The sequence below is a fragment of the Aspergillus heteromorphus genome (assembly GCF_003184545.1).
Source record: "Aspergillus heteromorphus CBS 117.55 chromosome Unknown BO70scaffold_5, whole genome shotgun sequence".
Classification (NCBI taxonomy): domain Eukaryota; kingdom Fungi; phylum Ascomycota; class Eurotiomycetes; order Eurotiales; family Aspergillaceae; genus Aspergillus; species Aspergillus heteromorphus.
In genome coordinates, this window is record NW_020290410.1 from 508,192 (window position 1) to 536,159 (window position 27,968).

General features: G+C 41.6%; 10 protein-coding genes across 10 annotated transcripts; 3 read left to right on the forward strand and 7 right to left on the reverse strand.

Annotated features, from left to right (window-relative positions):
* Window positions 1-6,334: 6,334 nt before the first annotated feature.
* Window positions 6,335-8,970, reverse strand: BO70DRAFT_420000 (glycoside hydrolase family 92 protein; the record flags this gene model as incomplete). The annotated part of the gene is made up of 6 exons (XM_025547507.1): window positions 6,335-6,911; window positions 6,963-7,646; window positions 7,697-8,526; window positions 8,578-8,687; window positions 8,738-8,770; window positions 8,826-8,970. The coding sequence occupies 6 exons, from the start codon at window positions 8,968-8,970 to the stop codon at window positions 6,335-6,337; spliced, it is 2,379 nt and encodes a 792-aa protein (XP_025401826.1).
* Window positions 8,971-10,712: 1,742 nt separating this feature from the next.
* On the forward strand, window positions 10,713-12,370 carry BO70DRAFT_420002 (protein kinase; the record flags this gene model as incomplete). Its single annotated transcript, XM_025547508.1, has 4 exons — window positions 10,713-10,721; window positions 10,928-11,435; window positions 11,484-12,227; window positions 12,258-12,370. 4 exons carry the CDS (start codon window positions 10,713-10,715, stop codon window positions 12,368-12,370), a joined length of 1,374 nt encoding a protein of 457 aa, XP_025401827.1.
* A 268-nt stretch (window positions 12,371-12,638) lies between these two features.
* BO70DRAFT_420007 (uncharacterized protein) lies at window positions 12,639-13,655 on the reverse strand (the record flags this gene model as incomplete). The annotated part of the gene is made up of 1 exon (XM_025547509.1): window positions 12,639-13,655. The coding sequence occupies exon 1, from the start codon at window positions 13,629-13,631 to the stop codon at window positions 12,639-12,641; it is 993 nt and encodes a 330-aa protein (XP_025401828.1). The 5' UTR covers window positions 13,632-13,655.
* A 793-nt stretch (window positions 13,656-14,448) lies between these two features.
* On the forward strand, window positions 14,449-16,058 carry BO70DRAFT_359738 (uncharacterized protein). Its single transcript, XM_025542607.1, has 2 exons — window positions 14,449-15,904; window positions 15,991-16,058. The coding sequence occupies exon 1, from the start codon at window positions 14,818-14,820 to the stop codon at window positions 15,634-15,636; it is 819 nt and encodes a 272-aa protein (XP_025401829.1). The 5' UTR covers window positions 14,449-14,817; the 3' UTR covers window positions 15,637-15,904; window positions 15,991-16,058.
* On the forward strand, window positions 15,821-16,573 carry BO70DRAFT_178705 (uncharacterized protein). Its single transcript, XM_025538422.1, has 2 exons — window positions 15,821-15,917; window positions 15,991-16,573. Exon 2 carries the CDS (start codon window positions 16,077-16,079, stop codon window positions 16,476-16,478), a length of 402 nt encoding a protein of 133 aa, XP_025401830.1. The 5' UTR covers window positions 15,821-15,917; window positions 15,991-16,076; the 3' UTR covers window positions 16,479-16,573.
* A 355-nt stretch (window positions 16,574-16,928) lies between these two features.
* Window positions 16,929-18,651, reverse strand: BO70DRAFT_286388 (extracellular dihydrogeodin oxidase/laccase; the record flags this gene model as incomplete). The annotated part of the gene is made up of 2 exons (XM_025539201.1): window positions 16,929-17,296; window positions 17,361-18,651. 2 exons carry the CDS (start codon window positions 18,649-18,651, stop codon window positions 16,929-16,931), a joined length of 1,659 nt encoding a protein of 552 aa, XP_025401831.1.
* A 2,634-nt stretch (window positions 18,652-21,285) lies between these two features.
* BO70DRAFT_359740 (uncharacterized protein) lies at window positions 21,286-22,045 on the reverse strand. Its single transcript, XM_025542608.1, has one exon. It carries the CDS (start codon window positions 21,945-21,947, stop codon window positions 21,417-21,419), a length of 531 nt encoding a protein of 176 aa, XP_025401832.1. The 5' UTR covers window positions 21,948-22,045; the 3' UTR covers window positions 21,286-21,416.
* Window positions 22,046-23,221: 1,176 nt separating this feature from the next.
* On the reverse strand, window positions 23,222-23,825 carry BO70DRAFT_309912 (DUF3140 domain-containing protein; the record flags this gene model as incomplete). The annotated part of the gene is made up of 3 exons (XM_025540145.1): window positions 23,222-23,499; window positions 23,627-23,743; window positions 23,797-23,825. 3 exons carry the CDS (start codon window positions 23,823-23,825, stop codon window positions 23,298-23,300), a joined length of 348 nt encoding a protein of 115 aa, XP_025401833.1. The 3' UTR covers window positions 23,222-23,297.
* A 120-nt stretch (window positions 23,826-23,945) lies between these two features.
* Window positions 23,946-25,770, reverse strand: BO70DRAFT_359741 (uncharacterized protein). Its single transcript, XM_025542609.1, has 3 exons — window positions 25,253-25,770; window positions 24,945-25,181; window positions 23,946-24,892 (listed from the first exon to the last, which is right to left on the reverse strand). Exons 1-3 carry the CDS (start codon window positions 25,411-25,413, stop codon window positions 24,301-24,303), a joined length of 990 nt encoding a protein of 329 aa, XP_025401834.1. The 5' UTR covers window positions 25,414-25,770; the 3' UTR covers window positions 23,946-24,300.
* An 831-nt stretch (window positions 25,771-26,601) lies between these two features.
* Window positions 26,602-27,612, reverse strand: BO70DRAFT_394016 (SDR family oxidoreductase; the record flags this gene model as incomplete). The annotated part of the gene is made up of 5 exons (XM_025546428.1): window positions 26,602-26,685; window positions 26,743-26,940; window positions 27,000-27,364; window positions 27,432-27,482; window positions 27,537-27,612. The coding sequence occupies 5 exons, from the start codon at window positions 27,610-27,612 to the stop codon at window positions 26,602-26,604; spliced, it is 774 nt and encodes a 257-aa protein (XP_025401835.1).
* Between the last annotated feature and the right edge of the window lie 356 nt (window positions 27,613-27,968).

Sequence of the window (27,968 nt, forward strand, 5' to 3'; positions counted from 1 at the left end):
TTTAATAATATTCTCTAAAAATAGATTTAATAATTATAATTAACTTATAGTTAAGATATAATCTATATTACTTAAAGTATTATTACTAGTCTTCTATCTAGATTCTCTCGCGGATAAATATATCTGTGAGAAATCTATAGATTATATATCTAATTATTTACTAGTATAATATCTTCGCGAGAGACTGTTTTTATAAAAAATTATCTTTGCAAGAGACTGTCTCCGTAGCGCGAGTATTTCTCGCGATATATAATATTATAAGAATTATAAAAATTACTATTCTTATAAATTCTATAAAGATATTCTATAATTATTATAATAATTATTATTAATAGAGTCTGCAAAAATTTTTTATAAATCTTAGTAGAATACTGCTTAAAGTCTTTATATTTATAATTATTAAAAAGTACAGATTTCTAAATAGATTAAGTAGATAAAATAGTACAGAATATTATAATTTAATAATATAAATAATTTATAGTATTTAGATCTACTGGAAATACTTGAAAGTCTTTTTAAGTCCATAAAAAAAATAGTAAATATATTTATTATTATATAAGATAATTTTTAAAGAGATTTATCAGTTTAAGAAGATAATTTAATAAATATTAATAATCTATAAGCAGTATATAGCTAAAATAGAGCTATAAATATATATATTTATTACTGTTTTATACTATAAGAGTAGCTTTTTTTTAAAAATTTAATTTCTATTATTACTTAAGATAATTTTAGATTAATTAGATTAAAAAAAAATAAAATATACTGTTTTCTTTCTTCTGATTATTTTTAGAATTAAGAAGATTAATCTTATATTAGTTATTTAAAAAAATATAAATAATTAAAATAGATAATTATTAATCTGAGTATATCTTATCTATATTAAGATTTAAAAGAGTATAGTAGATATATTTTAGTATTAAGAATAATTAAAATAATTAACTATCCTATTTTTGACTATTCCGCGGTTAGATATAAGAGAATCTTATATCTAACTGTTAACCTGACAGCAGGTATAAATTTGTTTATTAACCTATCCTACCCTGGCTGTTAACCACTCTAATTATAAGATATTTTAAATATATTATTTAATAAATTTTTTTTAAGTTCTCTGTTTAACTATCTAATATATTAATAAAATATATTATTATTCTATAATAGCAGAGATAGATCTGAAGAGTTATTTTTATTAGTATTAAGAAATATATTTCTAGATAATCTGATTTATTAATTCTAGACTTTATATTCTTAATATTTTAGCTATTTTAAATATAATTAATAATATTTTAAATATAATTAATAATACTTTAAATATAATTTTATCTTCTATAGCTAATCAGATATATTAAGAGAAATATCTATTTAAATTTATATTTTTAATTATAATTAATAGTCTTTAGACTATTTTTAATAGCATAGCTATATATAAGAATTAGATCTGATAAATTTAGCAGAAACTAATTATTATTAATTATAAATAATTTATTAATTTTAATATATCTTAATCTATCTAGAGCTCTGAATACTATTATTAATAATAGAATTAATTTAAATAAATAATTGTATAGTTATTAAGTTAGATATTAAATAATCTATAAAAGAAATTATAGAATCCTAATCTCTTTATTAAATATATAGATAATATATAGACTACTATATATAATATTATAATTAATAATAATAAGCTATAGGCTATAAATATAATTAATAATTTTATTATCTTAAAAAGAGCTTAGTATTTATTAATTCTGGATTTTATTATTATATATTATAAGATATATAATTATACTATATATTTTAATATTATATTTTCTCTCTATATTTCTGTAATTATATTCTTATATAAGCTTAAAAATAATATATTATTTTAATATATTATTCAAAAACTAGAGATAGATAAGATTAAGCTGAAGTCGAAGATATATATTAAATAATAATTTAATTATTTTTATATTAAAATTATAGAAAAGATAGTTATTATAATCTCTTTAATTTTTATAATCTTAGCTGTTTTAATTATTTTATATATAAAGATATCTAAGTCTAAGATATCTGATTTAAAGAAGAAGAAAAATAATAATATTAATATAAAATTAATATCAAAGAATAGATAGTAGAGATAGTCTTTAAAAGATATAATAGATTATAATTATTAATAATATTAATTAAAATATTTTAATAATCAGATAAACAGTAAATATATATATTATAGAATTTTAAATAATTATAAATTATATTTTTATTCTTACTTAATTTCAAAACTGCAAGATTCAGATTAAATATCTAAATAAGATATCTGAGAGTATTAATCTAAGAATAATAAATAAATTATTATATTAGATTAATCTATTTTATATAAGAATTTTTCAGAGTAGTCTAATATCTTTATAATAATATTAAATAATAAGAACTTTTATTACTTAATATAATATACTATACTAGATTTTATAGAGAAGATAATAAAAAAAAATATATATTAGAATATTTATCTTTCTCTTTATATACTAAAATAAATAAAGATATTAATAATATTATTATATCTATCTAATTTATAACTCTTAATATAAGAATTCTAAATATAAAAGATTAATAGATTTAAGATTCAGAAACTAATTATTATATTATTTCTGATTATAATTATTTTATTAACTATACTCTCTATTAACTAAATAAGATTTTATATTAATTTAATATCTTTAATAATATAATAGATTATACTCTGAATTATAGTATAATTCTTCTTTATTTTAATAATAGTTATAAAGAATAAATAAAGATATATAATATTATATACTATTATTTAGATATAAATTTCAGAATCTTTAGCAGAATCTCAGCTTATAAAATATATAATATATAGAATTATTCTGATATTATTATTTAAAATATCAGAATCTAAAAGATTATTAATAAAGTCTATAAGAAGTATAGAATTCTGTTTATTAAATTAAATAAATATAAGAATTTAAAAATTATATTAATTATAATATTTAATCTGATATTACTATACTAATAACTAGAATATATAGATATTTCTAAATTAAAAACTACTGTAATAGCTAATTAACTTAAGATTAATAATTCTATATAATCTAATTATAAATTATACTTACTAGTAAAGTCTAAGTAAGTTATTAATCAAGATTTAATTATTATAGATATAAATTTCTTAGTATTATAAATTACTAATATTTAGTTAATAAAACTAATAGAATATAATAAATATTATATATATTTAATTATAATTAATTCTATTATTTAATAATCCAAAGTTTATTTTCTAAAGATTAAGAATATAGATATTAAACTAGAGTATTTTATTAAAAAATATAAAATATTAACTGATAAGTAAATATAATACTAATATTTTAATAAAGATACTAAGTTTAATCTCTTTACTAAGTAGATTAAAAACTAATTAATATATATTATTTTAATACTATATTATATATTTAAGATTAATAAATCTTCAGAGTAATATAAAGATTATCTTAATTAAATAATTTATATAATAATTATTAATAGTAGTCTATCTAAGAATATATAGTCTTTTATAATTAATATTATTAATCTAATTATTAATTAACTATTTTATTTAAATAATAAGACTGACAAATCATATATTATAATAATAAGAATAATCTGGATTCTGATATAAAAATCTCTGTAAAATATTAATTATAGTCTATTAAATTTATAAAAAATAATTCTGATTATTATACTGTTCTATTATTTATAATTAAATATAAAATAATTATCAAGAATTCTTAGATAAGAGATTTATTATTAATATATAGAAGAATTTAAATAATCTCTTAATTATCTCTGAAATTATATCTTATCTAATTAATTATATTTTATCTAGAAAATTCTTAATAAGTTAAAAAAGATAGCAGTATTATTTAGTTTTTTATTAGATTTAATATTATCTGATTTTCTATTAGACTTATTCTTTTCTTTATTTATAAGAGTATTAAAGAATAAAAAAATATTTTTATAACTTTTTCTAATAATTTTACTAATTATAATATTAATAAAGATTAATTATAACAGATTCTAATAAGAATTATTATAGTCTAAGATCTTTTAATATCTTAGAAGATATATTTATTTTATAATATTAATTAAATTATTATTAGATACTCTTATTTTAATAATAATATTATTCTGCGGTTAGAGAGAGTATATAATCTTTAATTAAGAGAGAATATTCAGAATAAATATATAAGATTTTTATTTAATAATATATATATTATATAAATTATAGATATTTTATATTATTTATATTAAGCAGAGTTATTAAGTATTAGCATGCTAATAGATTAGTTAGATTTAATTAATAATTCTGATATAATTAAAGATAATATCTCTGTTATTATTCAGAATAATAAGATTATAATATTATTAAAATATATTATTAAAAAGAGAAAGCAGAAGATAATATAATTAATATAAATTTTAAATTATAAGATTAAAAATAAATTTTTAATTTATTTAAGAGATAAAATAATTCTTATAGCTTCTAATATATAGATATATATAATAAATATATCTATTTCTAAGATATATAAATCAGTAATATTATTATTATATATAGATTATTAGTAGAAGATTATACTAAAGAAACTGTAAAATTTATAAGAAATATAAATATTTAAGATTATATTTTATTTAATATATAAAGATATTTATATAATTCTAGATAAATAGATTTATATAATAAAGATTAATAAAAATAAATATATTAATTATTTTAAAGCCTGCTGAATAATCTGTAATAATTATTAATAAATAAATAAAGACTATAATATTATATATATATCTATAGTCTCTGATATTATTATAAAAATAAGATTTATAAAGATTATTATTAAAAAACTTAAATAAAAATAAATTAATATAGCTATTATATATCTATATATAATTATTAATAACAGGCTTATTTATATAAAATAATTAATCAGATTTAAGAAAAATAATAGTATTTGTTTTATTAAATATATATTATATAATTTAAAACAAGCAGATTATCTCTAGAATAAGATTTTTAATAAATAATTATAGATACTTAATTTTAAGAATATTATTAAAGAGCTCTGTCTCTATCTTTAAGAATTAAATTTAATTATATTATATATTAATAATTTTATTATTATAGATTATATAAAAATTAATATTAATCAAATATATAAATATTTAAGTCAGAGTTTTAAGATAAAATATTTAGATATTCTGATTTATTTTCTTAATTATAATATTAGCAGAGATACTACAAAAGAAACTATTATTATAAATTAGAATATTTATATTAAAGATCTTTTAAAGTATTATAATATAAATAAGATATTAATAAAGAATTATTCTATGAATTCTAAATATTAAAAATTCAGATCTAAGAATTAGAAATATAATAATAGTAATATTAAGAATTATATAATAATAATAAATAAACTAAATTAACTATTAATATATATAAGATCTAATATTATATATTCTGTTTTCTGTTTATAATATTATTATTAAAATCTGATATTATATAATATAACAGCTATAAAGAATATTCTTTATTATCTTAAAAATAATAAATATAATCTTATTCTGATTCTGAAGTATACTAATTCTATAGAAATATAATATAATATAATATATTAGAATTATTTAGATTATAAATTAATAAAGATATTTATTATTTTTTTTATTAGATTACTAATTAGTTAATTAAATAAAAAATAAAAGATTATTATTAAGTTCTTAATTCTAGCTGAATTAATTATATATAAGAAGATTATTAAAAAAAATCTGTAAATTAAGTAATTAATTAAGATACTTAATATATTAATATTTAATTATATCTTAATTTATATAAATTATTAGAATATTATTAATCTAGTTTATAAGAAAGACTATACTCTAATTATTAAATAACTTAATAATTATATCTAATTTATCAGAGATATTTAAAAATAAGAATAGATTAAATTCTGCTGAATTCTCTTAAAAAAGAATATAATAAATAAACTAACTAAATCTCTTTAAATAATAAAGTTTAAAGTATTTAAAAAGATACTTTATCTTAAAGAGATAGAATAATAATTAAGAATTAAAAAAACAGTTTTTTTATAATTATTTTATTATAATTTTATATATATTATCTAGTTAGATAATCTACAGGACTTCAGAGATTACAGCTAGAAGATATATTAATAATAACTGCTCTGAGACACGTGATCACGCCTCCTACTTCAGATACCGGGATTTCTGGCCCCTGCCCTCCGAATCAACTCATTGTTTCCCATTGCCTCGTGTGGTCGCTTCCTACATCTTCATGAAAGAATCATCTACCACTCATACTAGGCGGCAAGTCCTCGTCTCGAGTCCCCCAGCTACTCTCCTTCGAACCCAGTTCAAGCTCCAAAACGCCCCCCTCGTAGAAAAAGTCATGGCCAATCCAGTTTTTTGTCCATGGTTCTCCATCACGTCTCGCACTCTGGATATAGATAGACTTGTATGTGGGATCGAAATTAATGTTCTTGATCGTTGCCACTTTGCCCGTCGCCTTGTTCTGAATGCTGATCTCCTTGAAAAATGGAGGGTTGATCAGATACACGTCCTGTCCGTGAACCGGGAATAGCCCCATCATGCTGAGTACGGCAAATGAGCCCATAGCTCCACTGTCATCGTTTCCAGGAATCCCGGAGGTAGACGTATTGAACTGGGTTGGGATGTAGAAATGAGTACGCTCGGCTGACAATGCGGGACGTCCAGCGTAGTGGAACTGGAAGACGGTTAAGAATGCTTGCTCGTCTCCGACATAGAGCAGACCGGAGTCGTGCAGATAGGAAAGGCGAGAGGTGAATGCGCTCGGTCCCCCGAGACGTGTTATGAGCGCAGCCATGTCCTGCGGTACGAAGCTTTCATCCAGACGTTAGCTTCGTGATAGACCAAAATGATAGAAGACTTACAAGGTGTAGAGCCAAGCGCTTCCCTCATACGTTTCGTGTCCGTTTGCGTTGAGATAGCATGAGGTAAAGCTCAGCAAGGGACTGCAGAATATCGGGTCTTGGTAGCCCCAAGTCCCGTTGGGATAACGAGGCTGAAGGAAGCCGGTGAAGTTTGTATTCACAATACCGATGAAAGACTTCTGGTCGGCCTTGAACATATTTTGCCAATTGGTCGCGCGCTGCGAGTACTTTTCGTAGTCGCTCTGGTGACCAAGTCGCAGCGCCATTTCGGCAATGCAAAAGTCGTCGTAAGCATATTCGACCGTTCTTGATATACTTCGCGTGTGCAGCCCTACGCCATAAGGATCATAGTCGTCGGTAGGAATGTAGTTGAGCGTCTTCCAGCTAGTCAGGCCTCCGCGACCTTCGACATTCCAATTTGCAGGCTCGACCTCCGCATCCTTCACGACGGCCTCGTAGGCAGTAGCCCAGTCGATATCACTGATATTCTTCAAAAGAGCTTCCGTCAAAAGGACATCGGCGTTCGAGCCTCCTTGGGTATAGCCCTTGCATAGCGACATACGGCAATCGGGTAAGTATCCTTCGTGGCGATAGATATCCACGAGGCTTCGCAGCATCCGAGATTGAGACAACGGATCTGCCAGAGTCAATAGTTGATGTTCGCCACGGAAGGAATCCCATATACTAGTGTTTCATTAGAGCTGCACTGGGGTACACTTCTCGGGAACTCTCACCAATAGTAGCTGTCATAATACGGCTCATCACTCTGCCAAAGTGGATTTTCTCCGGTATAGTCCTGTGGGCTGATCATAGCACGATACATGCCACTCCAGAACACTTTTTGCAAATCAGACGAGACGCCCTCCGCGTTGATGCGGAAAGAATCTAGCTTCTTTCTCCATGTGTTCTCTGCTTCACTTACAGTGCCAGGAAAGTCGAAATCCGGTTGCTCGTTCTCTGCATTGAAACAGGCTTGTTCCACACTGATGAAGCTGACTCCGACTCTCACCAGAAGTGTATTGTTAGCAGTTGGGGCATGGAATCTGGTAAATGCGCCAGCAGACAGCGTCGCCGGTGTATTACTTCCGTCTGAAGTAAGCGAGACGGATGTCTGCCCTACGCCAGCCCGGTTGTTTGTCCATACACCTGTGTCCCTGACACTGGCTCCTTTGAAATCGGCGCAAAAGTGAAGATCATATGACCCGATGCCAAAACTGGGGTTAAATGTCCCATTACCGCTGAGTCGACCTGTCGAGGGATCCACTGAAGCTGTCCCGTTTGTACGTGACTGTGGGAGGTCCATGAGATCGACTAGAACGACAGGGCTGAGCGACTCCATAGACGCATTTGCGAAGGTGAATCGATATAAAGCTGAGTGGTTGGTAACAGTCATTTCAGCGTGAATGCCATTCTGGAGCGAAATGCTAAAATACCCAGGGTGAGCGTTAGGTGAACCCGGCGTCCACAAGACCGCTCGATCAGACTGTTGCCATGTACATTTGTCGAGAGCGTCACTGGGACAGCCTGGATGCACAAATATGGGAAAGTTTCCCAGCGATGGTGACTAAATAAGACTCAGAAGGTGTATACAACATGATTATGCGAAATGACTAACGCCGCCAGTGCCAGAATCATGCATGTGTGAAAATCCTGTAACATTTGTTGTATCATAGGCGAACCCAGCTTGGTTCTCGCCTATGGTATCTGCAACTGCTTTGGCCATTCCTTGAAGTCGGTTAGGATCGCCATTATCTCTCAAGTACGAGATTTCTTACCAAATGGCAGACTCGCGCCTGCAAATGAATGACCTGTGGGCATAAATTAGCCTTTTGAACGAGATGAGCTGGGTAGCAAAACATTTACCTCCATTGGAAGTCCCAATGAAGGGGTCCACATAATCTAGCACATCAAAGCTAGAATTACTAGATACCTGCCCCCAAACAAGAGTAGCGGTTGAAAGAGCTGTCGCGGTCACTTGCAGAAGCTTCCTAGGGATAAAGGAGAGCATCTTGCAAGAAGGGCTCTAGTCGATTGAGGATGAGCAACCGACGGTGGGGAGAAAAGCATTCGTCGGGGGAAGTCACGCAAGGTCTCAGCATTCCATGCTGGCCCGGATTCTCCAAACATTGTCTGGAGAAGGCAACACCCCCCTCTTAAATTAGCGGGGGCCATATGAGGGGTAAACAGCAGGAGATTACTGTGATGCTCAAGCCCAATGACGAGGACTCTTTTTGTTTGGCACCCCCTGCCATATAACATAAAGGGGTCAGCTGCAAGGATTGACGAGAAAGATTCCTCATCAGGTGCGACCTACTGCATGTAACACACCGTCGGCAGAATGCGCTCGGCCATCCGGCAAGGGATATAAACACCCGGTCGCCAAAGTGCGGAGAAAGATATGCTAGTGAGATCTGCCTAAATAGGGAGGTTGCATCTGCTTGTGGTAGCAAGTATAACATAGCCCGGCATTGCTTTTTCGAGGTCTGCGTCAATTCATGGTCTTTCTGGGCCCGCTCGGGGATCGTGACAAGTTTGGTTTTCGTCCAATGAGTGGTGTGAGTCGAGACTTATGTGACACCGACGATGATTCCCATTAATATGTATTTTGCCAGGTGAATAGATGGGGACATGAATCTGTTTCATGAACGACGCTGTCAGCCGTTGCAACGTAGGGCTTGGCACAATGTTGAACCAATCCACAAAATAGTACCGCATTTTGTCTTATACTGAAGACATGTACAGAAAGGTGGGGTTGTCGATACTTTTCTTGAATCAAGTTAGCTACCACAGGCTGGTCGCATAGCATTTCGCTATGAGTATCAATATTGGTTCCGATGTATTTGTACTTTGTATATGACCTGCAGTATGACGAAGATGTTTGAACTCCTCCATCTGCGATATAAAGCCTAGGACTTTTCCTATTTTTCAATTTTCTATGTAGCAGCCGGATCGGTCGGATTGAAATGTTCTCACGATGGCTTTTGACGATCGTTCTTGAGGTCGAGAAGTATGAAGAGGTCGTATTCGAGTTCGCGTGCGCGTTCGAGTTCAAATTCGAGTTCACGGCCCCCTTCACTAGCGACCTGGGTTATATTTGTTTCCTCTCGCCTTTAGTTAGACCAGAATGGAGTTCCGGGTCCAGAAGGGGGCGCGAGAAACATGCAGACGCGATGCATGGCGAGATTTGTGGCATGTTCCACAGAGGGTCGGGATTCTCAGTCCGACGTTTTCTATAGATAGCATCGTATGAAAAAGAAGGTCTGCATTTTAACACATAATCTCAGCAGGGCAGAAGCTTACCCCAACGGGAATCAAACGAGAAGGCCGAGGGCCGCAGGTTATCCCATCTAGTCATTATTTGGAGAGGAGCGGATCCTGAGCTGTCTATTGGAATACAACCCGTCAGGATGGATCGGCCATAATGCGCTGGCAGAGCAGGCGGCGAGTAGCTGGGAGGATAAGTGTGATAAGGACTAGGATATAAATCCATTAATATTTAATCAAATCGGGAAACCAGATACTTACTTCCCTTCTGTCTTTCCTCTTTGTACCCATTCCAGCCATCACCTTCTATTTTCGTACTTAGAAGATCAGCCAGATCCCTGAAACCAGAGATGGTGAAAGGTGCCCAAGTCCCGAGTGTCTCATAAAATTAGACGCCCGCCGAACAACCAGGACAAAAGGCGGTGCGATATCGGGTTCAACGAGGGGGATAGTTTCGTTTGTCTTGCTACTTCACCCACTACCACTATGGAGACAGTCCGGATGAATGAACCATGAAATCCATCAAAAGGTGAGACATGACAACAGCCGATGTCTCTGATTGTCCGACCCCTTTTAAAAAGACCCTTCTCCTCTGATGTCCACATTCTCTGGCAAACCATTTTCTTTTCGCATTTCGCCCCTCACCATCTCCGCGTCTAACAATAACATCAGCAATGTCAACTCACAGTGACCCCCCGAAGTCTCATCCCGACTTGCGTGAGTCGGTCTATCAATGGCAAGAATATGTCGAGGATCTTGAATGTTACCAGCCCGGCGGGTATCACCCAACCCACATTGGCGATCAACATTGCAACGGCCGTTATGAAGTTGTTCATAAACTGGGATGGGGAAGCTACTCAACCGTCTGGCTTGCGAGAGATCACAAGGAGTCAAGATACGTCGCACTCAAGATCATCGTCGCTTCTTCGTCCGAAAACTGTTCTGAAGGAAGGATACTACGTGGTTTGGCTGCCGGGAAGGCGGACCATCCCGGCAAGTCATTTGTTTCGTCGCTCTTAGACGAATTTTTCATCGATGGGCCAAATGGTCGGCATCTTTGCATTGTTAGCGAAGCGGCTGGATGCAGTCTCGATCGGTCCAAAAACGGCAGCTCTACTTGGCTATTTCCGGCTGATGTGGCCAGGGCTATATCCGCGCAGCTTCTGCTGGGGTTGGAATTTATTCATTCGTGTGGCATCGTACACGGTGGTGAGTCCAATCGAGTTCTTTTCAAATTCCTGTGCTGATATGTAGCAGATCTGCATCCGAGCAATATTCTTTTCACGTCTTCAAATCTCGACGGATTGACACTGGAGGAACTTTATCAGCGCATGGGAGAGCCTCGGAAGGTACCCGTGGAACGCCTGGACAAGCAACCGAATGGTCCCCAAGCTCCAAATTATGCATTCATGCCTGCCATGATTTTCACGTCAGCTGAAGATGTCGTGGACGCTCGAGTTGTGATCGCGGATTTTGGCGAGGCTTTCGTGAAAACCGAAGAGCGCAAAAAGCTGAATACTCCTATTCTTCTTCAACCGCCCGAGGCGTTCTTCAATGAACAGGTCGACGAGGCTGTCGACGTGTGGACCCTAGGATGCACGCTCTACAAGGTCCTCGGTGATGGTCCCCTTTTCGACGGTTTCATTGCTGTGGACCAAGCATGGGTCCTTGCCGAGATGATAAGCACCCTTGGAAGTCTGCCGAAACGATGGTGGGATCAATGGGAAATGAAAACCGACTTTCTCCTTGAGGATGGATCCTGGAAAAAAGAGACACATCGTCCTTATGGTCTGTACTCTCGACCTCTTACCGAGAGACTGAGCAGTATGGGACGAGGAGAGGATCCGTCCACTTGTGAATTTAGTCCGGGAGAGATGAATGCCCTTGAGAACTTGCTCAGAGCGATGCTGACATATGAGCCCTCAGAGCGGATTGATGCCAGTACTGCCCTGGAATCAGAATGGATGGAGGACTGGGGTCGGCCTGCTATGCGCAAGCTCGGTATTCAGGATAATCCTAAGCCGAGTTCAGGCTTCCTGACCACCGTCCACTGCTTTTTTGCCAAGTGGTCAACCACAATATTTGGTATCAGTATCGGCTACGACATCAAGTTCAGAGCCGAACAGTCAATTCGTGATGTTTGAAGCCTGTTTGTACATAGTGCAAGTCCTTTTGATAGAACAAATTGTGTATTTCCTGGTGAATTTCAAAGAGCTAAGTTTCAAGAATAACTGTGATATAAAGAAATAGTTGGTGCTTTTGCGGAATAGACACCAATCCATTTTATTACTTCCAGCCCTTTGCTTTGGAAGCTTTACGGAACCATTGTATTTGCAACGAAGAACTGACCTTAGAGCGGCCACGCTATTCACAACAAACTGTCTCCTTACATGTACCCCATACACCCAGCCTCTAATCCGAAGGATGAGGCGGACACTCCTTCATCCAGTCATACACTCGCCACAGCTCCCGCTGTTCCTCAGTAATGGTGCTCTCGGTTCTCTTGTACTCATCCTCCAGCCACTCCTGCCATGCCCAATTAATCCAATCCTCGAAGAACATCTGTCGTCGAAAGTAAACATTCCACCTCAGCAACGGACTAATAAAAACTCCCGGAAGGTAGCGCTGTTCTTCATCCCTATCCAATGGGTTGCGAGATCGTCCGATGACCGACTTTCCCAGGTCGACAACAGTAACCCGTACTACGGCTTTACCGCTGCATTCGATAATAACATTGCGTGGATATAGATCCTCATGCCAGACATCGCGTTCGTAGAGAAGAGATTCCGCGTCGACGATTTCTTTCAAGATTGTTTGGCGTTGTTCTGTCGTGAAGCTCTCGGGATTCAGCCTGTCCATCGAGATACCGTTGATCTTTTCAATTAAGATCAACCGAATCAGGCGAAAACGGTCACCGACGGCAATTTTGAGGGTGAAGGACCCGAAGAATTTGGGAATAACAGCGCCCTGCAAGTCCGAGAGATGCATATATGCTCCGCATTCATGAGTGTAATCATAGTCAACTCCGAGAAAGGGGTCTTCATCGTCGAAGTCAAACTCGCAAGATAAAGGGTCGTATATCTTGGCCACCAGGTCCTGATCTGTCGGGACATGTGGCAAGTTAGAAGTATTGAGAGCCTTGATCACAAATATCTGGGATCTTTTGCCATATCCAACCCGAACCGGATCGATTAGCTTAATGACAGCATATCCGTCTCCATTTGATCCTGGTAGTGGTGGGTTTTGGAGAGATAACTCTGTAGGAGACAGCGATTGATCCCATGTCGCGGAGGCAGCCCGTCGGGCAATTTCTTTTTTTGAAAGAGGTGATGGGGGGTTGTGCGACTGGATACTGATCGTATCTCCCACTCCATACTGAAAGGTCTCATAGTGATTGTCTCCCATTCTAGCATTAATGGTGGTTGATGCTGAGAGTCGCAACGAAAAGTTGGAAGGTGTCAAACCCAGTAATATTCAGTATCACACCTACTTTGTTCTGGTCCATAAAGTCATGGTCACGCCCACTCGAGTTTCTGTCCATGGGCCGGATTTGGAACCCAAGAACCGGATCTTGCGCAGGTTTCCTAAGCACCACGATCACTTTCTTCGGGTGCAGTTCTGTGACGAGAATGGTCAAGACCTGCACTTTAGTCCGCATGTTAGCCACGATGATGTGTTTACTCGATTCAAGAAAGTGCTCACTAGAGGGATTCAAATTGCCGGAAGAACGTATTCATTCCCCGGGTGGTCACATTCGTCACTGAGATCTCATGCAGTTTGGGCAAGTAAAGATGCTCGATGTTTCTTACTTTCAGGCTAACGGGCTCTTTCTTCAATAGTTTTCCTCGCCATTCGTGGATGACAACGGTCAGCTGCAGACCCATTTCAGCATTATTAAAGCCCTCGGTGATTTTAGCAAGATACAATCCCCTACATCCTCCTGTCCTAAGAAAAGATTTTTGTTGTGGGAACATGCAGCATTCACTGCACTTTGCTGGTGCAAACAGAGGTGGCCTGTTAGGTGTTGCTTGTATCTCCCGTCCCACCTCTCTCACTCTCCCCATCTCCTCCATCCTTCGCTCATCGAGCTTTCGATTTTCATCCTATTCATTCGTCTTTCTATATTTTTGTTATCAGCTACTGCATGTTCTAATTCTTCCAAAACAACTTTATTGCCATGAAAGGGCTAATCCGCAATCTCCCCGGCCAACTTACCGATAAGCGGCTGCAAAAGCAGCTAGAGCCACACCTCAAAAAGCTCACTATTCCGGTTGCCAGCAAGGCAGACTGATGAAATGCCTTGTTTCTCTCCATAAGATCTATTTGACATGGATCATAGTGGACAGGTTTGAGGGTGCATCAAAAATATGAAGGTATGGCTGGTATCTCCCAAAAAGTCATCCCATGAGCTGTATCTTCCCTGGCAGCTCAGTTTTATTGTGTCTTCCAGTCCAAACTTAAACCACTCAACTGAAGAAGGGCATACTGATAGGTTTACTTCATGGTACCTGGAACGGATGCAAAATCCGCATCTCGTCCATATGAAAGAATGGTGCGCAAAATATGGCGTCATACCGCCACTCCTCATCCCATGACTCCTCGCCCATTCAAATTTCTCTCGCTCATTTTTTTCTTCTCCCCCATCCTCACCAGTGGGAATTTTGGCGAGAAGTACCTCATAACGTCCAAAAAGCATCAGATACACCGCGTTTACCTGCCCCCACCCCCTCAACAACCTTCCAGCATGTTGAAGCACTTCCTTTCCCGGAAGCCCAAGTGTGAGCGGGACTTCGATAAAGCCTACAGCAAGTGGCTGGATGAAATAAAACACGAAAATTATTCGAAAACGGAAGAAAGCTCATGGGTCACTCCATACCTTGATGAGACAAAGCGTGGCTTTGCCATCCTTCAGCGACGACGACGCCTCATAGAGGGACCACTAATAGTTCCTACCCAAACAAAAGAAAGCGAGCTCTACCGTAACCCGCCGGCCTATAGTGATATTCAGTCACCGCCCATGGACTGGAAATCAGAAGCCAAAAAAGACGCGGATGAGCTTCTAGAGCTATATTGGGAGCATAACTCAATCCTACATGCTATGCTGCTCCGGAAACCTCGGAACATCGCTATAAAAGGGTTTGACATTCTGACTCATCACAGTGATCGAAATGGCCGTTCCTATTTATGGGTCAAATGTCGTGCTCGGTGTGCCGATGAGGGGGGGTGCTGTGGGCGACCTTGTGGATGCTGTGCAAAGTCACTGTTGACGTACCTTTGTCCATCAGAACAGGAAAGCGCACGCAAGACCCGCTATGTGTACGGCCATTGTACGGCGGAGTGTCCCTGCTGTATACAGACACGGCACAGACCCTACCTACCTCATCCGTCCTTGCCTCCACCGAAGTTCTGATGTAGGAAGGGGCGATGGCTAGTTTTCATCCATTTAGTAGCTTCGCCAGCTCGTCTCCTTTCTCTTCCTCAACATCATCTTTATTAGCATAGCTACTTATTATTATGGACATCGCTCAAAAAATCCCTTGGTGGGTATACCTCATCGTCCCCGTTGTTATCATAGCTGCTTCGCTCGTCTGCAAGTCTTGCTGCCTGCCCTTGGACGTCTTTTGCGTGTCGGTTTCAGAGACAGTCAGGAACTGGTTGAATTCGCGTTCGCGTCGTCCGTAAGTACAATATGTACATATCCAAATTCCCACAATTTTCAACGGGTACAAGGTACTAATCATAATCATAATGTGATTATATATAGCGCTAGGTCGCATACGTCTGTCGCTCCTCCCGACTCTTCATCCGTGGGACTTCAGTCCCTGCCTCCAAACTCCGTCCCGCCCGAAAATGCACAACTTCCTGCTCCTGTGCCGGCGTACATCAGGGACGCAGCACGGGGTGACCTCTCCACGGTGGGGGGCACTGGATCTAGGGTCCGTAATTAGAAGCGGTTCTACGTTCTTTCCAGTCCGGATGGAAGGTGCAAGACCTTTGCTTGCCGTTGATATTCAGTTGTCAAAAGCTCGGGTCCCGATTCGACCGTCGATGGACATGAAAGCCATACCAAAGACCTCAAAAATCTCCGACATGGCATGGAAGCAAATCTCGCTATACTTGAATCTTCAAATTGTCCAAATCCTGAAGGACATGGGGGCAACTGTCGCGGAGAAGAAGGATCGGATATGGGGATTTGAAGAGCTTTTGCAGTGTTGCGACTTGTGCGTTGCTGTTCGAACTGGATCTCTTTGAGAAGGACGGGAAGAGGGATGCGAAAAAAGGGTGGGATTTTGATGGGAAGTGATAGCATTCGGATGCGTAAACGCTAGGAACTTGCTTATGCCAGCTGAAGTTGGCTTGGAAAATCAAATCTACCTTCTGAATGCCCGACCTCTGATTAATATCCCAGCAACATCAGCCTTAAAATCGCGCTGAATTAGCCTACTACTAGAGATAATCCCATTCCACTGGACCCAAAACATCATAATCCAGAAACGCAGTTCAAATTGGCTATATAACAGCATATCCCATCAATTCGTCTATACCATCCGACTCATCCCTCATCATTAAGCATATATATAATATAGGTAATACCCGAGCACACATTATCCCATTACCCCAATCATCCCATCGAAAAAAAGCAACAATCAAACAATCAAACGCACCCAAAGCCAAAATCTATCATTATCATGAACAAGCCCCTCAAACCCCCGACTCATACGGCCCATAAAGCCCACGGTATTGGTCCCCGTACGGGTTGACCCTACCATACTCATCCCACGCCGAACAAGTGTCCTCCAGCAACGATTGATTGAAGAACGTGCTAATCTCACTCTGGATCTCGACGACCTGCTGCGCAAATCCTTGGGTGGCATGGAACCCGATGTGGCAGTGGATGATCCAGACGCCCGGGTTATCGGCCGGAAAAGCAAGGACGACGTGGCCGCCGCCGGCGTCTTCGGAGGCAATCATCATAGCGGTGTCGCGGCGGACGGGGTTCATGGTCTGGAGGGTGACAGTATCTGGGTTGTATGGTCCGAAGCCCTGGGCGAGGACGTAGAAGTCGTGGCCTGAGGTTGTTAGTTAGATGGATATGCGAGAGAAGAGTTATTGGAATAGGGGGGGGGGGCGTACCATGTAAATGGATCGGGTGAGGGACGGGGAGATCAGTCTGGACGATGATCACAGTCCACTCGTCTGGAATGGGCGCCTCGATGACACCTTGGCTTGGTTGCCAGTTCATCTTGGTGGGGTCTTCGAAAGTCTGTCGCAGCGTGGGATCGACCCACGAGATATTGAGGGCGTTTCCACCCAGAGTCCACAAGTAGATTGGAATTTCGCCGAAGGGTGTAAATGAGACGTTAGATGTGCGCGCCTGGGAGTCTGTAACATTTGCATCGAGGGCAAGCCAGGGGACAAGTTGGGATAATTCGAAGTCCACGCACTGAACGTCGTCGGGGTAATCCTGCTTCGTAGATGTGGGGTCGGAGGTGTCATTGACTCCCTGGTAGCTGAGGATGCCCTTGATGTTGTCAGGGTTCTCGTTATTGCTGCAGAAGGACTGGGGAACTGCTCGAATCCAGTAATTGTCCGGGACCTGGTTTGCTGTAACGATGATATCGTAGCGCTCGCCCATGCCGATGGGGACATTGTTCGTTGTGAAAGGCACGATAGGCACGAAGTCATTGGCGATCACGGTGAGGTTGTGATTATCGATGGAGAATCTGAAGTGTGTATGCATGGCGGCATTGACCAGTCGGATGCGGTATCTCTGTCCCGGAACGAACTCGGTACGGAAGCGCTTTCCGACGATCGAGCCATCTGGATTAACCCAGATGTTGGTTCCGTTGATAACTCCGGTCTGGAATGTAGGCGGCCCATTAGTCTCTAAGACCCCCATATACATTTGATCAACTGTCACGTGTGACCAGTCGTTTAGAAACAGGGACCCCAGGTCATGGTCGTACTCTGCTGTGGCAGGACCGTGGATCACAATGCCTCCGAAGACGCCTTCCCAGGCTTGAATAGAGAAGTGTGAATGGTACCAACTCGACCCGTACTCTTCAGCCCTCCATATATATGTGTAGCTGGAGCCGGGTGGAACCGGGCACTGGGTCACTGCCGCCACACCGTCCATTTGGTTGGTGTAATGCTGTCGGACTCCATGAAAGTGGATGGCGGTGCCGTTATTCTGCATGCGATTGGTGACATGAACCTTGACAGTATCTCCCCAGTTGGCCTCAATGGTAGGGCCGGGGAACTGTCCATTGACGAGGAGTACTTGCCTCTCGACTCCATCGAGAGCAGCGGTTGTGTTGACGACATCGAAAAAGTACTCCCGGACAACACCGGTGTCTGGAATAGTCTCATAGTAGTTGGTGTCGAGATTGTATCCATCCCACGGGGTGCTGTTCTGCGCTGCCATTGCAGTTGGGGTAAAGGGAGCAATGTTGGCATCCCGTTTCATGGGGCCACACAGTGCCAATGAGGCTAGGAGCCCTAGTAAAAAGATCTTCATGACGGCGCGACTAGTTCCCAGTAGCTTGGAATCAAATAAAGTAAGTGCCAACGATCCAAACTGCTCGCTTGCTTCCTACTATCGAGTCCGGCCATGACAACCGCATTTATACAATTCCACCGTCGATCTCACTTACCTCCTTTTCTTTGTTTTCGTATTTCAGGTCTCCACCAGAGGAGTCATTTGGCTCGTGAGTCGGGGATAGGACTCGGTGCATAGCCTTGCAAAACCAGGGATTGACCTGTCTCTGGGGGTTCACGAGATGCTGCCTCTCATGCACAACCTAATGCAGATAATCCTCCACCCGTAAGAGACCCACCCACAGGAGCGGATGGGGCATCGAATGGATTACACGACCGACGAAGAATCAGGAGCTTACCAGGGTGACTTCGCCATGTGCATCGAGTGACACATGTTAGGTACCAGAATCAGCCGCAACTTCCAATATGGTATATTGTTTTTTTGTATTGGAAACATCACGCATAGGCGAAACCCATGAGCCTCTGTGTTTGGTTTGCTTGGAAATCGGCCTAATAGCTCGGTGAGTGACCATGAACATCAACTCGGATGGGCTCAGCGGCCAGTTGCTGTGTAGTTCCCTGCAATGACATCTTTGGCCCTTTCTTTGACACTGTCTCCACTATCTGGGGGTTGGTGGGCCTTGGATACGAACCCATGATCATAGTGCCTGACACTATAGCATCCGTTCACCATGGCTCGGATCCCGAACACTTCATCCGAGGAGATGTGGCGTGCAGAAGATAGTCCATAGCGATCTATTGTAGCCTACAACCTGCGAAACCTGGCCAGTCCCGATTCCTTTCCTCTGCAACGCGTAGAATGCCTGATTCCTGTATCGGGCGCGCCGTGGGATTAGCGCTGACCGCTACTCAACCGTATAGCCACCACGCTCAGGCACACCGCATGCTCGGCATAATTGATCCGCGCTGAGATCCGGTAGACTTTTTTCCCGCAAAAGATAACCTATGCTAATAAATATAAGGCTGACCATACTTATAGCCTGACTGTTAGCCTCTGTATTGTGTTGCTAATTTCTGACTCTCGTCTAATGATGCACTAAGGCCACCGGTTCATCGCAAGGCTGTTTGAACCGGTGGACCTAGGTCAGATAGATGCTAATCAATGTCACAGGTGATTTGATGCTGCATCTCGCTGGTAATTTCTGGTACATTTCAGCCAACCCACCGATGACGAGCCAACACCAAGAGGTCGATATCCACCCGGCGCCCGAAACCTGTCAGGCTGCCCCCACGATAAGAGACGTGGAAGGAAAAAGCAAACAAACAGAGCTCCGCTCCGTGCGATTCCTCCACACCTCAAGATCTGCTAGGAAAACCTCAGTAAACTAGTCCGACTGAATTCTCACTCACTCACTAAGCCATGCATTATCTCAGAAAGTAGGTCGGTCATGCGATTGCAAGCACAATGCGGATCCTGAGTCAAGAGTTAGGGAACCCATTGATTTGGATGGCGTCACTTTTCCTAGGTCAGCAAACTCTTCGAAAAGCCTCCATCAAAATTCACGATCTCCGATCGTTGCGATTGGCAGTGGAAGCGAAGCATCTGACCCTGACACCAACTTGGCTAAGCGCCCTATACCCAAACCCGGGGAACCCAGTCTGAGCTGGCACGAGAACGCAGGGCGCGATCAGGGGAGACAAACAAACGCTCCCACGGTCCCTGGGGCTGTAAAGCGACGGCTGCCACAGCCAGCAGTGGTTGGTGTAAAAAGCACCATCACTAAGCGACGATGTCAGTCAGATGTCCCGGCGCCCCGGTGAGCCTGCTAGTCAACCGCGATACCCTCGGTGGCTTGGGTTCAGCAGCGCGCGAATGGATGCAGTCATCTCACCAAGCAGGCCAGTCCCCTCGTCCTATCATCTGTGCGCAATCCTTTATTTGCCAGTTTCAAACTGGCCTGCCTTATGCTGTCCACTGTGGAGCCACGTGCTTGTACAATTTTTCGAACGGGCGGACTGACACGATCTTCCTTGCTGGTTACCATGTCTTTGTTACCTAGCCGGCTTATGCTTGAGACAGGATGATAATTTTGGATCAGGACCCGCTCGAGTACAGAATCAATCTCCACAAGAGTATTGTTTCGTGAGAGGTGTTTGCCCTCGGCCTCCGTCGATATGGTTCTCTGATCGAGATGATGTCCACGTGCGTGCAGTTGCGACGCGCAGTCTGTGCAACATCGGCGACACGCTCTCCGGGAAGACACGAGGTACCAGATACCAGGTTTGACCCTGAGGAGTCACTTCCAGCTGATAGTCACAGATAGCTGTCTTCGATGTCCGCTCGCTCAGTCATGCCCCAGAGTTCGTCTGGAAAGACTGAAGATGTGACCGCTTGTCGAGCATATTCCAGTCTAATGACTTCCTCGACGCGAGCAGGTGCTCAAGACCTCCGGAAACCGAACCCCCCTGTCTGCTCGTATACTTGGTGGGCCCAAATGGGTAAAGCATCACGGAGGCGCAGTTCCAACAAAGAAACCAGGAGATGATGACCCAGCTGGTGCCAGGAATGATCGCGGTGGATGGGGGGTGGATGAAGGAGAAACCGAGGAAAGCGGCTTGGGGCGGCTTGAAGATAGGCGCAGAATCAAGTTTGCTGGGTGCAAAATTCTCTGCTACTAGTCTTCCCTTCCTTCACTGGGCATTCCCGCTCTTGCCGACCATAATTCGAGGGTTTGGCAGTCTCCGGTTTCTTTGTCTGGCGTTCCCGTCCATTTTACCACCCCTTTCTGAATCCTTACGAATCTCGTGTCGCGTCCGTGTCCTTTCTTTCTTTGTTTTTGTTTTTTGCAGCCTCGATTGATTTACCACCCACTCTGCAAAAGAGCGGATACTCGGGTTCAGCTCCGATCTCATCTCCAACTGCAGATATCTGCGGTTGCACGGCGGGCTGGCTCCGTCTCCGCCTCGTCCAGATTCTGATGTTTCAGCCCACCCTGCACGCCCACCAAGTTCCTGGCCGAAACAAAGTCTCGAAATGTTCTCTGTCGTGTCGGGTTGTATGCGGATGGCTGTGCAGAATACTGTCACGAACGACGCTTGAAGTAACTTGGATTGATTTTGCCCCAGGTTAACTGAGAAGGCATGACGCGCGCAGTTACTAATATATGACAGAAAGAGAGAAAGAAAATAAACTGCCAAGAAGGGCACAGTATCCGCAGCCATCAACTTTAAAAGACGGCAGAGAATCCAAATTTCTTTTGCCAGAACATCATTTTCCTCCTTTGTCTAGTCATCTTCACGATCAACCGGATCCACTTACGGCAGCATCTTTCTGAGCTTTCCCTTAACTTCCCATTTTTGATCCAACCTCCCCTTATCCCATAACATTGTTCCAAACACGCAGAGCCAGCTAGCTGTACACATGGAACATGTCGGTCAGACACCGACGGCCCCGGGAACCTTGGAGCCGAATCCATAGATCTCTCGGGCCAACATCCGGTCGGGAAAAAGCGGCTTAGGGACCTCACTTATGTGGCCGAAGATCCAAGACGCAGCCATCTCTGTTTGGAATAGTATGCGGAAAGTGGATTTTATAGGCATATCATGACCAGAAACTGTGGTTATACTATGTGAGTCGATGCTTGTTAAGTACCAGGAGGGAGTATTTGCTTCAACGAATTTTCGAACCTGCTCTGGACCTTGGTAGATCTGGTTAAAGCGAGTCAGATTGTGGGCTGGCATATTATACTGGCTTTGTTCCACAATCACATTGATATATCTATCGATGCAGGAAATTTGTTCCACTTCCCATGTGGCAAAGTGCCCCAGATATGGTTTGGATGGATGATGCCGCGGATATCTAGGGACCGTTATATATGTCTCGAAATATGTTGATATAGAGTTGATAGTGGTATAGTAAAATGCCCGCATCATTGGAACGCTCGAGATGATGTACTCTTGCGCAGCTGTTACTCAATATAGTACTTAGCAGACTCCAAGGTAGATGCATGCCAAACACCGGGATCCGGAAGATAGTAAATTGATGCAGCGGCGATCCGGCACATGCAGGGGAAAATCTCCGATCAGGAATGAGATTGCGATCGCGGTAGTACATAAGGTGTACCGTACCCCCGCTTCGATGCAGGGGCTACCTATGTACTATTTCATCGAGATTTTTTTTATCAGATGCTGCATTCTTATTCTCCGGTGAAGGGATATTCTAACATGTTTCTAGTCTTCCTAGCTTGAACAGTGAGAATATAAATTGATAGTGACGCGGCAGAACACTCCAGAAAAATCTAAGCATCACATATGATATTTATGTCCTCAAGAATATAGTCTGGTGATTAGCAAGGGAAAGGGAGACCCTTGGATATAGCAACCCACATCTCAATAACAAAGAAGTTGGCAACAAAGCATCTACCTGGCCCTGATTCCTACATACAATCGTAAAAGGGGCCGTCGAAGTATATATAACAGATAATGAATAATGCATTCCTTCCAAAGTGACTACATAAATTTCCCTCCCGCCTGTCACAACTGCACCAAAAATCCAGAAGGCATCCCCAGCCTCTACCCCTTCAACGGATCATGTCCCCAATTCTTCAACGACTTATAACTCCTACTATCCGTATCCTGCTTCGCCTTCCCCTCCTGCGCCAGATGCCGTTTGCAGTACGCCACAACCCGCCGCATGTGATCAATGTCCTCGTCTGAGTACTCAGAGGGCTCTTTGGATGGGTTGTGTTCGAGGATGTTGACAATTTTTCGACCGCTTCAGGAACCTTTATTAGCTTGCGACGTTCGCTTCCCAGGTACCACCCACATATCTCATGATAGAAGGTGGGAAGGCTTAGATGGTAAGTGCAGGGTAGTTGCAGGAAATTCAATATCCAACCGACCTTTCATGCCCGATCGTCTCACCCGACTCGCCAGTCCATCCTGAGGACTGCGATTGCTCTTTTTTGAGCCAGTTCCGGAGCTCGTTAGGCGTCATGTTGACGAGGGAGTTGAATTCGCTGGGTGTGTTAGTGTGTGGAGCGAGAAGGGGGTTGGGTTGGGGTGTGCGCACTCGATGACGGTGTCGTTGTCTTTGACCATTGTGGGATTAGTCTCCTAGAAAACGGAGGTAGTGGGATTTGGAATATTGTCGTTGGAGTTTCGAGATCAATGCCGTGGAGGACATTTATATTTGGTTTGGATGCGTTGACGTCATACTTCCGAGAACAGGACCATCGTCATCGTTTGATGTCTGGGTTTGGTGATGTCCTTCCCTGGACAGTTTCCGAAAGTTTATCTCAGGCTTCAAGGCTCTCAACAATTCCTTTCCTTCGGGGCTGAAATTCGCAGGGGTGGGTTAGTATCTTGAAATTTGTGCTGGGGCGCTTTGGCGCTGCGCAACAGGGGAATGCCTCATGTTGGACGCATTAGACATTTCGTCTGATAATATTAGTTTGTATAGTGGGAAAAACAAATCCGCAGCCAGAAAAAGAACAAAAGTATTATATACGATGTGAAATGACACTTGCCACCCTGTACGCTCACCATACCACCCAAATTGATTAACCTCGAACATCTATGAATCTCCGCCGAGTGCTTTACCACACCTTTGTATCTGTTTGTAGATAAGCTCCTTCGCGAGATATTCCTCAGTAGCATCCACGATCGTATCGATCTCATCCACGCCGTCGAGGCCAATGTCCGCTAGCCCGTTGGGTACATCGAAGCGAAACAGACGCTTCTCGTCATCCAGCTCAGTATGCTCACGGATAAACTTGTTCATGTCCATCTCCGTATCAATTGTCTCGGTGCGTGACGTCTTGAATAGGCCGAACATGCCTTTTCCGGACCTTTTGATCGAAGGAACGCCCGTGCCAATCGACACCATGCATTTGATCTGACTGTCAAGTGAGCCGGAGGGCCATATGCCCCTGGCCTCAATCCACACTTCTCTCACGGGGTTGTTGACCTCCGTGCTGCTGTTGTAGAATCGCCGTCCGCTTGGTCCAATTGCAACGGAGTCGAAAAGAGGATCGGTGGAGAAACACGCTCTCCCAGCCTGCCATACTCTGGCCGTTTTGTAGAGCTCGTTGGAGCAGTATTTGCTTGGGTAGCTGGTCAGAGGGGCCAGGTTTCGCTTGGATCCAGCGTCGGTCACGCAGACATAACTTTGCCAACATCAGTAGGGTGGTCTCTGCACGCTGATTTGAGGGGACTTACACCTTGCAGGGGTTATCTGGCTCTCTCAGGAGTACGTCATCTTCATATCCGAGTTCGTGAAGAATCGCCTTCATGCCAGTTTCTATCCTCCGCCCGTCGTATCTTGACTGGCGCCGTAAGTTGCCTCCCACTGGCAGAATTCTCTTTCGCGCAAATACATGGTTTGAGATCCTCTTGTACGCGTTGATGCATTGATCAATGTCCATCTCGAGACGACCCAGCATAATTGCAATCAAGCTGTATATTCGAAGGCAGTTAGAATATCAGACTCGGCTGCAGAACGATTCCGACGCTGAATACCAGCTTACCCGCCTGAGCCTGATCCCCCAATCAGATCAAAGTGATCGCATGGCTTGGGAGTATTATCCGGATCAATGAATTCCATGATATGCTTCAAGATGTAAAGAGAAGACAGACCACGGACGCCCCCGCCATCAAGGCTGAGGAGGCTGATGTTTCTATCCATCATGGCGAGTAGTAACGATGTACCGTAAGCCACGCAATTTCCGTATCTCAATGATGGCTTGATCGAATACGCCACCGTGCGGCGAGTCGATAAATATATGTTGGCCCGAACATCCAACGTTCGACATTCCTTTCCACTCCATCCCACCTCCGTGCAATGACGCAAGCGGTTCAACGGCTGATCGGGCTTAAAGCATTATCGGGGCTGGGGTCAGAGCAGCCAGTGATAGGAGTCGTCTCAGCAGTTCCGGCCCGATGTATTGATCGACACTGTCAATGCGAGTTGTGAACAGCAACAAATGGCATCCATGCCCCGCTTCTTGGGCACATCATATCGGACAGCATAGATCCCCCTCACCGTCTTTTTTTCGAATCCCATTTGACGAAGCTCGTTTTATCTTGAAGGGGGGGCGCTTCATGTTGAGATTTAACTTCGAGGACCGACGGTGATAGGCGCGGTCGCAGCCACGTATTCAGAGCTTCGCGCCGTCAGCACGGGTGAAGCAGTCAGAGGCCCCTGCTCATTGGGGTGTCGGAGGATATTGTGGTGCCTAAATTGGATCATGCTGTCAAGTGAGCATTTGCATTAGTTTCATCTAGTTGATTTGGCCCTTGCATTATCGTTTTTATCGGCCAGATGGAGAGTGCAGTTGTTGGGGATGATGTACGGAGAGTCATTCGCCGAAGATTGTCATGGCAGACGGGAAACCCGTGGACACCTCAGGTGTTCAACCGGGTAGTGTCGCCCTTTCCCGGTCGGGACTAGTTCATACAAACGAGCTGCCAACAATCCCGCGATCGCCTCAAATTGTCTGTTGTCCACCTTCCCCTGGGGCTGCTTAGTTCCTTTCCAGATGGAGCCTCCGGCTACTAACGCCTCGTCACATCGGAATATTGAGGCTTAGTCTTATGGAAGTTTTCAACTTACTCGTTATGGTTTCTAAATACGCGTCGACCGTTAAGAGAGAAAGCAGTAGGAGTTTCGGATTGACAGTCGTTTTAACTAACTAATGGAAAAGAATCTTACGTCATTGTGGGATATTGAGTAAAGCTGCTCTGCATTATCTCATTCATCTGTCTCATATGCAGTCTGGGTGCACATTGCTACTGAGTTCTTCATATACCAATTCACCATTGTCTATTCTGAGTCTCATCACAGCAAATGGCGTGGAAGTCATACTGATAGCTTAATCTAAGGAAGGGTATAGCCGCCATCGATTACGATATCAGCCCCAGTCATATAGCTTGACGCGTCGGATGCGCAGAACACATAGGCCTGGAGGAAGGGTGAGCTGCGGATGGAGGTGGACATAAATGGCTAGGAGAGACTCACCCCTTTGAGCTCATACGCATCCGCCATTCGACGTGCCGGGATCATACTGTACCATTTCTCTCGCCATTCTTGAGGGTGGATATCGAGGATTTCGGTGGCTATGAATCCAGGAGAGATGCAGTTGACGCGGCAAAAGTCAACCCACTCAACGGACAGGCACTTGGCCATCTGGACCACGGCAGCCTTGGAAGCGTTGTACTAGTCCAATGCGATTAGTCTACCGTCATGCTGCCATGTTGAGCGTTCAAAGTACCTACTGCGACTTGTTTCTGGGGCACGTTGACGAGTGTGGCACTGACGGACGCAGTAAAGATAACATTCCCATGCCCCTGTTCCTTGAAGATCCGAGCTGCCGCCTGGGCAGTATAGAAGGCACCGTCCAGATTGACCTTCATGATATCATGCCATTGCCCCGCGGTGTAGTCTTCTGCAGCGATGTTCGAGGTGATACCTGAGTTGACGACTACTATATCCAGTTTACCAAAGTCGGATGCGATTTGCCGAATAGCCTTCTCGACATCTTCCTGGTTCCCGACATCGGCTTTATATGCGGCTGCTTTGACGTGATTTGTGACGGCGATCTCTTCAGCGACTGCCTCCGCAGTTTTGGACGAGTTGTAGACTAAGGCGACATGCAATATCAATTGGTCAGATTTGTCTATCAATAGAAGGCGGACTAACATCGGCACCTGCTTCTGCCAAAGCCTTCGACACCTCCAACCCGATTCCACGAGCACCACCTAGTCATAATTAGAAAACTGGGAAGCTTTCAAGCGTGGGGTAGCTAATCTTACCAGTGATGATGGCGACCTTGCCGCTAAGGTCAAAGGCTTTGAGAACGTGCTTATTCTCCGGCTTAGCAAGAACCATGTTTAGATGTTGTACAAGGTAAGCCTCTCAAAGATGCCGCTGAAGATGATATTTATGTCCTACTCACAGCAGTAGACGACTCCGGCCGTCAGATAGTTCTCGCCCCGCCAGAACCCCGCATCGGATCCCCTCCGAGACCCGCCTGTGATGGTTCCATATGGGGAATAGCTCACTTTATTCGGCCTGTGCTCGTTTATTATCTGGGATAATCGTGGTCTGGACATGCGCGCATGTCCGCATTTGTCTGGACCGACAAACAGCAACAGGACATGAAATACTAAGCCGCTTGGGTCACTGGTGAGTTCTTTTCTATCATACCGATCAATGTGTTCTTTCATACGCTGACCAGCAATCCT

Bases quoted from the DNA above. Each gene is read 5' to 3' on its own strand.
- BO70DRAFT_359740 (XM_025542608.1), bottom strand. From the start codon at position 21,947: ATGGCTGCGGATACTGTGCCCTTCTTGGCAGTTTATTTTCTTTCTCTC.
- BO70DRAFT_178705 (XM_025538422.1), top strand. From the start codon at position 16,077: ATGCACAACTTCCTGCTCCTGTGCCGGCGTACATCAGGGACGCAGCAC.
- BO70DRAFT_359738 (XM_025542607.1), top strand. From the start codon at position 14,818: ATGACTCCTCGCCCATTCAAATTTCTCTCGCTCATTTTTTTCTTCTCC.
- BO70DRAFT_359741 (XM_025542609.1), bottom strand. From the start codon at position 25,413: ATGATGGATAGAAACATCAGCCTCCTCAGCCTTGATGGCGGGGGCGTC. The intron at 25,182-25,252 runs GTAAGCTGGTAT...TCGAATATACAG, and splicing joins GGGGGATCAGGCTCAGGCGG to CTTGATTGCAATTATGCTGG. The intron at 24,893-24,944 runs GTAAGTCCCCTC...ATGTTGGCAAAG, and splicing joins CCAGATAACCCCTGCAAGGT to TTATGTCTGCGTGACCGACG.